Source organism: Phaethon lepturus, unplaced genomic scaffold (genome assembly GCF_000687285.1).
Source record: "Phaethon lepturus isolate BGI_N335 unplaced genomic scaffold, ASM68728v1 scaffold42470, whole genome shotgun sequence".
NCBI lineage: Eukaryota > Metazoa > Chordata > Aves > Phaethontiformes > Phaethontidae > Phaethon > Phaethon lepturus.
This window is the reverse complement of record NW_010510873.1, coordinates 24,057-33,463: the sequence shown is the minus strand read 5'-3', so window position 1 is coordinate 33,463 and position 9,407 is coordinate 24,057. Positions and strand designations below refer to the sequence as shown.

Below are 9,407 nucleotides of genomic sequence, written 5' to 3'. Positions count from 1 at the left end.
GTGATTCTGTGATATAGCTGCATGATTGTTATGATGTAATAATAAACTAAACCTGCAAAAAGTAAGGTCTGATTCTGTCACCTAGTATTAGATCTCAAAGAAGATATGACTGAGATATGATATTAGTATATGAAATATAATATAGGGTATTAGTATATTAAATAATATCTAAGTATTAGCTAGGTGAAGGACCCATGGAGACTGATGCTGAAGATCTTGCAAAAAATTTTGTTGTGAGTGCTTGAGTTGTATAGTACAGCATTTAGGCTTAATGGGCAATGCTAGGTCACACTTTAATGTTTTGGTAAGCTGTCTTGTCTAATCCAAGGTTCTGTTTATTATATGTAAATTGTTTAATTATGCTTAAGGTAATAACTTGTTATTTCATCTGCCTTAATCAAAGAAGTTCAAATGTGTTATATCTAAGTAAAGCCTTTTACCTTTTAAGGATGTTAGCTGTGAAAATTCTCTGTACAGCATGTGCCAGAGAACCTCTCACTTGGTTCAGAGCTGTTTGAAAGGTTTTGTCAATATAAGCCTTTCACTTTTCTTTCATCTTTTTTAAATGCTGAACTTTGAATAGAACTTGGTGCAATTATACTGCATATATGGCAGTATGCATTTTTTCCTTTCTAGGAAATACTTGTTTCCACTTGATAGCAACCCTGTGATAACCAAATATCATACATACAGTGAAATGCATATGAAGAAAACAGTATAGTGTGTGTAATTTTGAGTGTATAAAGAGAACCTGGGGGGAAAAAAAACCTAAAAGCACAAATAAATGATTGCTGGAGGGATCATACAGATGCATTTACATTAACTCATGGGTGACTAACTGTAATAAACCTGGTAGGTGGGTGATAATGGACATATATGTGTGTGATCAGTACTGAGATGTAACTGAAGGAATGATGTAGCATCATATTCAAAATGCATTACTATAGTTGATACCAATCTGACTACAGTCGCTGAACAAAGAATGTAAATAACCCAAGGGGAGAAATAAAGAATAGTCTCAAGAAAGGCTTGTCATGTGGCAGAGTAACTTGTATATTTCCTAATCAAAGCACTGAAAACAAGGTTTTGGGTTCCCAGTGATGTTGTTACTATGTGTGCAGCTGGTGTGAGATGTAATTTTTAGTTGAGACTCTAACTTTGTTTCTGTTTCCATAAATTTTAGAAAAATATGCCGCAACTGCAAGTGCGGCCAGGAAGAGCATGATGTCCTCACAAGCAATGAGGAAGACCGGAAAGTGGGGAAACTCTTTGAAGATACAAAATACACGACCCTTATTGCAAAACTGAAGAATGATGGCATTCCCATGTATAAACGTAATGTAATGATACTGACTAATCCAGTGCCAGCCAAGAAGAATATATCTATCAATACTGTGACTTATGAGTGGGCTCCTCCTGTTCAGAATCAGACACTTGTAAGTCTAACCCACTTTTTTCATGTTCGAGGCAGAATTTGATGGGAGATACAGAAGTAGAGTAGGATAAATTTGAATTTGTTTCTTGTAGTCATTCTGTGTGTACCTCTTCTTTTCTTCCTTATCAAAACTGAAAATATGGTGTCTGCTTAATGAGTCTTGCCTGTGTCATCTTGCAGATATGGATGCTTGTCTCTGGAACTTCTTGAACTGGGGAGATGAGGTGTTTTTTAATAGTTAGGTTTAAGAGTTATCTGTTAAGTGCCTGGAGTATAATTTCTTTAACCTGCCTTTTTTAGTAAACTTGAAAAGTTTCCATGGAGTGTGGGCTAAAAAGCAGGGGAGGGGAAAAAACCCCAAACAAAAAAAAAACCCCAACCCTACAACAATTTGTCATGGTTTAAAGTTAAGGGGAACACTCAGTCTTGCATATAGCTTTTACTGTATATGGTAAGAACAAGGTCAGTGTTGACATCTAAAAGAAGAGCACTCTTCCAGTAAGTTTTTCAGCTGAAGTAGATGAGATGGTAGATAGCCTTCTGAGGATTTTGCTTCACTCTTCAAACTTTGATTGCTAATTTACTGTACTACAGTAATTCCATGCCGGAATCACGTTATCTCTGACCCACCTCTCAAAATATCCTTTTTCAGTGAATTAATCAAACTTTGTATATCTAAATCAACTAATACCCAGTTACCACTTTGATCTTTAAGCTTGTCCTTGCTTTATTAAAACTGGAGTTTTTTTGCTTTATTTAGCTAGAATTATTTCTGCAGTGAGCAGTGTGCCCTAAGCAAGCTATTTAAACTTCTACTTTTTAAAGCTGTACTGATGATCAGTAGTTTTAGATAGCTTTCAAGAGACAAGGTGCTGTGTAAATGCTGATCATTGTTTACTCTGAGAAGTAATAACTCTCTCTCCAAAATGCTTAAAAAAAGCTTGTCTCTTACTCTGGTAAGAAGCCAATTAATGCATCTGCTGTATTTTTATCTCCATCTACTGTGTTTTGGGAGCTTAATGTTTATGGAGAGCGCCTTGTTTTTGACATATTTGACTGTCGCTAACAACACTAGAGATGATTTTAGTCATGTGTTTGCTTAAGAGGATGGGTCTATAGTTGAGGTGGCATCTGATATCCGATTCCTTCTGGTTCAGGCTAGACAGTATATGCAGATGCTACCACAGGAGAAGCAGCCTGTTGCTGGCTCGGAAGGTGCGCAGTACAGGAAGAAGCAGTTGGCTAAGCAGCTGCCAGCTCATGATCAGGATCCTTCAAAATGCCACGAGCTCTCCCCTAGTGAAGTTAAGCAGATGGAACAATTTGTGAAGAAGTACAAAAACGAGGCACTTGGCGTAGGAGATGTCAAGCTCCCGGGTGAGGTGGAAATGAGAGCTACTGAGAAGAATGATGTGAAGAATGGTGATAGAGGCACCTCAGCTGCTGTAGGAGCGATGGAGGACAAGTCCCCAGATCAGAAGGCATCTCAGTATGTAAGTATAAGAAAGGAAAGATAAAACAAGAAGGTATATTACCATTTGAGTACTCTCTTGAGTTGTTTTAACCCAATTAACTTGTTTGTTAACTTGGAATAGGGAAAATCCGGGGAGGGAAAGAAAGAAGGGGAACTGAAGAACATTGTGAAAGTCAAGGGCAGGAGACACTCTGTCCTCTTCAGTAATTGTATCAAAGATGCTTTGATTTTACATTACACCTGTTTTCACTTCCAAAGTTTTCTTACTCAAGCACTGAGTATACATCCTACTGTTTAGGCCAGGCATATCTCATCACTGTGTGTAGTGGTTTAGAAAGAGGCTTAGAAGTGTTTAATAGTGTAAGTGAACATTTCAGTTGCTTATCTATTGTTAGGTACTGAATTTACCTTGTGCTAAATAATCAGGACTTGGATATATTAGTTTTCAGTATTTTTGGTCTGATTTAGTCTCAGCTATATGCTGTAGCATTACCTCAACTTTTTTTTTAACAGTTCAAAAGATACCAATACAGAGGAGAGCTCTTAAATACCTTACAGAAAAATTGCTATCCTTGTCTACACTCTTTTTTTTGTATCTGTTAGTGCTGCATCTTTGTTTTCCAGATTTTCTTGTATGTCGTCTTTCAGACTGAGTCTGAAAGCATGTATTCCTGTAGCTGTGGTAAATAATTTTTCAAGTGATTCTGTTACAGGAATGCGTTGCAATTCTTTTAAACGTGATTTAAAAAACCCACAAAATAAAAGCAAGCAGGTCTTCACTATTCATGTAAATATACCAATAATAATTGCTTCTGTGTTTAAAAAAAATGTACTTCACCATGTGTAAAACAGAAAAAAGGATATTCAGCATATTTTCATCTTGTAAATAAGCAAATTTCTTTGTGCATATTTTAACCACCTATGCTGGGGATGTTGCAAATGGTTGGTAAATTGTCTTGCCCCAATCTGGGTCCATACACCTACTAAACCTACCAGTTAACTCTTCTTGGAGTATGAGGTCTAAAGTAGAAAGAAGGGGGGGGGGGGCGGGGGGAAGCTTTATGTACATACATATTTATGCTTCCCCTTTCATTCTGCTCCAATCTGTTCTTCCTCCCCTTTTGATGTGTCTCTCTGTCGATTTTGAAATTGCTTGTCTGAAACAAGTGTGGAGATCTGATCAATATACCTTACAGATGAGACACTTTTAAAAAAAAACAAACAACATAATATATATGTGTATACAGACACACAACTGAAAACTGAGGCTGTTTGTGGCTGGGCTTGTAGTGATGTGAATCATAGAGAAAACCTTCCCAAGATGTTCAGCCCAGTCCACAGAGCAACTGGAGTGGAGGAAATGCCAAACTAGTGATTAAACTGTAGATGAAAATGTTTGTTTCAGTAACGCAAACCACCTGTGCTTTTTGACTTGATGACAAAACCCTGTCTGTAAGCAGGTATAGGGCAGGAGACTGACTATGAATGTTTTGGAACTATTTGTAGTGTAGCTGTATTCATAAACTTTGTAGTCCCTTTTCCATAATTGTTCTTCCCATCCTAGGATTGTTAATCACAGACTATTGGACAACATCCATGAGTGACTAGCATCCCTTGAACACAGCTTTAAACAGAATAAGTTTGAAATAGTCACAATTTTTTTCTCACTAGTGATGCAGATAGGGCTTGATCTTCTCATGACCTCTAAGTACAACCATTTACTTGTTATGTGTTCTTGTCATAGTCTAGTCAGTTAGCTTTGGAGGCTCCTTATTATTCCCTCCTTGTTCTTGAGTGTGCAAGGCTCATAGACCATAACATAAATTTTAATTGTGGTGGTATTTTTTTTAAGAACTGGACTGCAGTTGCAAGACTGTGAATATGGCAAAATACAGTAATTCATTTAAGTAGCACTAGTGCTATGTCACTAGAATGTACATCATCTTGAATTGCTTGGTTAAACCTGTACTGTAGCATCATGTCGCACTACTATCTGATCATGGGAGTAAACTAATGCTTTAATTTCAGTCTGGGAAGGTGGGATTTATTGAATACGTCAGTAATATGTAATTGCTATAAATGTACCCCTTAAAAGACTTAGTTAACTGTGTAATAATCTCTTTCCAGTCCTGCTATTGCTGCAAACTGAACATGAAAGAAGGTGACCCAGCTGTCTATGCAGAACGTGCTGGATATGACAAATTGTGGCACCCAGCTTGTTTTGTCTGTTGTACCTGCAGTGAACTTCTAGTAGACATGATCTATTTCTGGAAGAACGGTAACCTGTACTGTGGAAGACATTACTGTGACAGTGAAAAACCCCGCTGCGCTGGATGTGATGAGGTAGGGAATAGCCTAGTCCTTTGGTTTAGCACACAAGTTTGCTCCCTTGAGAAGTGAATATGATTTTTAGTAAAATATTTCAGTGCAAGGACATCATGAGCCTTCACCAGTTTTAGCTGGTGATAGTTGCAAGAAACTGAAACTGATATGGACACTCCACATTCAGGAAGATCCATAGTTTGCTTTGGATTTGGTGGGGATTTTCTGTGGTCGACAGGGACATAGGATGTAATACACGAGTGCAGATTCTTCTACGAAGTCTCAATTATGCAGTTATTTCCTCATGGAGGGCACTAGGGGGAGTGCCTCACTAAATTACACGTCGTGCAGCATCCAGAGAACAGCCTGCCTGGTGTCTTTGGCATCTATTGGCTCTTAATAGATGAAATGGAGGCTTTTGGAAACCAAACAAGTGAATTTATTTGGTTTTGTTGTTGAAATCATTTGAAATGGTGGAATCACCAGGAGTTCCTTGGAAATTACTAAAACATCTTGAGACTAGCTTTAGCAAAAGAAATGCTATTCAAATGTGTATTTGAATATTTGTTTGTATCTTCCTTATAGCTGATATTCAGCAATGAATATACTCAAGCAGAAGGTCAAAACTGGCATCTGAAACACTTCTGCTGTTTTGACTGTGATTGCGTTTTGGCTGGAGAAATCTATGTAATGGTGAATGACAAGCCAGTCTGCAAACCCTGCTATGTGAAGAACCATGCTGCGGTAAGATCCTTACAGACGTGTTGGTGCTGTGAGGGAAGGCAACGTACATCGATGGAGCTTGAAACTCTTTCTCCCAGTGTGGGAGTATCTGAAGAGTATAAATTGAATGCAAGTTTAGGCTCAAGTTAATAATCTTTTTCCCTTCTGAAAAAAAAAAAAATTTAAAGCAGACAAGTATTTTGTCAACTCATAAACTTGAAGGAAAAGCCACTGGTGGAGGGGAAGGCTGTTCTGAAAGTACCTTTAATTTTGTCAGTGGTAAAGCAGGATTTTGTAACAGGTGTAAAGTAGGTGAAGGTGAGTAATGCTGCTAAATGTTTAGTTGCTGTCAACCATAGTTCAGTGTGACCAGTGGGAGTCAACTTCAGCTGGTCTGCTAAAAGCCTGTAGTAGCAACTGCAATCTAGGTACTCTGTTACTTTGTATTTCTAACCACATGAGTTAAAGGAGGGTGACTGACAGGATAAAGCTAGAAGTTCGGGAAAGGATGGTAGTTCTTGATTCCTAGTTATGCTAGGAAGTCTGAGATGATGGTTTGTTCATATCTACCAATTAACTAGCTATTAGTTGGCAGTTCAGTCTAATGTGCATCACCAGACTGATTACATAGTTAATGGAGGTAAAAACTATTATCTTTAGCTGACAGTTAATAATCTTCTCAGGTAGGTGTGAGGAATTACCTTTTGGAAAAGCTTTTTTTTTTCCTCTTAAAACACTAACTTCCTTGAGATCTAAACGATAATCTTTGATAACTAGATTTTAAGATGAATTACATCCCAGACTTTGTAGTAACCTTTAATTCTTTGGCATTGCTTTTACAGCTGCCAAGGCACAGGAAGATTTCTAACTAATCTCTTCAAATGTATGGGTTAATATATGAAGATCTGTGCTGTTTGGCAAGACAAGTTTTCATCATTATTTGGGCATTGGGAAATCCTAACCATCATAACTGTCTAATTTTAGTCCCAGCAGCAACTAACTTGTGTGTATTTTATTATTTTACTTTGTGTCCTTGGCTACATTCTGATCGGAAATTCTGCTTAAAAAATAAAGGAAAACCAAAAGGTGGAGACTTTTTTCAAAGGCTTCTTTTAACACCTGTGTCTCTTCTCCCAAAAACATGTAAGAATTACAGCTTTTCTTGGACTTGTGGAGATGATATGTATGCTTCATTTAAGTGTCATTTTGTTTCTAAACAGATCTGCCAAGGCTGTCATAATGCTATAGATCCAGAAGTTCAGCGTGTGTCATACAACAACTTCAACTGGCACGCTACGCAGGAATGTGGAATGCTTTTTGTGTTCCTGTTGCAGCAAGTGTCTAATTGGCCAGAAGTTCATGCCGGTGGAAGGGATGGTGTTTTGCTCAGTGGAATGTAAGAAAAAGATGGTGTCTTAAGAGAAGACATGCGCAGAACCAAGCATTGCTATATTCCAAAGGCTTTTGCATTTCTACTGTAAAATACATAGTATTGAGCATTTAAAGTTATTGGAAGTACTAAATAGCATTTTCCCAAAGATTTTCTTTTTAATTACTAAAACTTGCTATGTAATCTTCATTTCTTAGCCATAATAATACTTTTTGGAATATTGTTCCTGAGTCTTACGTCAAAAGACTTATATCCCGGAAATGTAAGAAAAAATATGTTACGAATTATATACACTTCATTGTGAAGATCTCTTTGCTGTATCTTGTCTAATGGAAGAGGGGAATGTGAAAATGCTCCAATTTTCTTGTTTTGTATGATAGATATAATTCTTCCACTTTTGATTTCACTAACTTATCATTTTTATAGTTTCCCTGCTTTCATCAAGCACTTTAGACAAATTAATCAGCTTTACTGCCACATACGGTTTTGTTCACTAGACCTCAAATATGCAGGGAGAATGAAGCTTAAAAAAAGTTGCCTATAATCACTTGCTTGTTGTTGACACCTGGGTTCTTGAGGGATGGTGACTACTCTGACATCTAGTTTGTAAAGTAACTGCACCAGTAGAAAACTGCATTGGCTCATGTTTTGTGTCTTACAACTGTTCATGCCTGGAAAATTTTTATTTTATGAATATTTAAGTTACTTTAGGGGGGGAAGACTGTAAGAGGAGGTCTTGCCCAGATTTAAAAAAAAAAAAAAATCCGCCAGCATTTAGTGGGTGTCACTTATCCTTCAGAACTGGCTTGTGTTTCTTCATGAATGTTCTTCTCCTAAATTGTGCCTTCTGTCAGAAGGACATGGTACACAATACTGTATGTATTTCCAAGAATGTAATTCTGAAAAAGGATCTTACTTAGGCTTTTGATTTGTAAGTTCTTAACCAAAGCATGAAGAAGTCTTTCTCAGAAGACTTCCAGTATTTGACTGAAAAAAAAATCACAGCTGTGTATTAGCTTTTCTTGCTAGATAAACAAAGTATGTGGGTCTCTTAAGAATTACAGATCTACAGTGAGACTTGTTAGCTGTATTTATGCCAAACAGTAAATGGAGAGTCTTTGGTCTGAAAAAAAAATTAAATTAAATAATTTAAAAACAAAATCTATGCAAGTCTTATGTTCTGTTCTTAAGTTTTATGGTGACTGTATTGTAACACTTAAAAATAAAAATTAATGTTGCTCACTTGAGTTGTCTATTAATTCTGTTCTTGTTGAATCCCCTTTAGGAGAGGTAAAGAGGAGGGGAAATGTTTCCATACTTCTCTTTAGCTTGGACGTTAATTCCAAAAAACTTAAGGCCTGTATTATTGTGAAGTGCTTACTGTCTTGTGTAATAATGTTGATGTGCTTATAGGTACAAAACAGTCTTGTTCCAACAAATACACAACTTCAGAACTTAGTGTGAATTTACCTTTTGTTCACATAAACTATGGCCTTAATTATTTTTTAAGACATGGCAAGGGAAGCTTTAATCACACAGGTGAGCTAATGTGCTGAGAAAATCAAGTGCATTGTGGTTCTTTGAGCACTGCAAAAATAAGACATTGATGTGAGATATGTACTTTGTCTAAATTGAGATGTAAACTTTAGGTCTGTGTTCTAGAAGCCTGTTTAGCTTTTCTCAAGGATCCTCAGGAGGTACGGAGAAGTGTGTGTCTTTCAGCTCGTACTAATGGGGCTGTTTTCTTGCCAGATTTGCAATTTTAAACTAAGGAAAACCAGGATGCCTCAGTAAGAGAAGGTATTTACACTTTTCCATGTTAAGTGCTCCTTAATCTGTAGCAGGACAGGCTGTGAGAATGCTGTTTAGGGGAGTGTGATATGGTCTTATTTAACGACTATATATAAGAATGGCTTAATAGTGTCTATTTTACTTGTCTTGAGTGCATCTGTCCCCACCCACTTGCTAACATCTATTCTAGAAGATGCAGATGATCTTTATAAAGAACTTTGTGAAAAGCTGTTATGCAACTTTCCCTGCCCCTCCCTCGCTGCCCCATTAAC

The 9,407-nt window shown here is 37.2% G+C and overlaps 1 protein-coding gene across 1 annotated transcript; it reads left to right on the top strand.

The window, feature by feature from the left end:
• Positions 1 to 1,149: 1,149 nt before the first annotated feature.
• Positions 1,150 to 7,540, top strand: TES (testis derived transcript (3 LIM domains); the record flags this gene model as incomplete). Its single annotated transcript, XM_010282054.1, is given in 6 exon segments — positions 1,150 to 1,436; positions 2,593 to 2,928; positions 5,037 to 5,252; positions 5,817 to 5,975; positions 7,175 to 7,261; positions 7,263 to 7,540. Coding segments are annotated over 6 exon segments (1,196 nt in total), but the record flags the coding sequence as incomplete, so codon positions are not given.
• Positions 7,541 to 9,407: the final 1,867 nt, after the last annotated feature.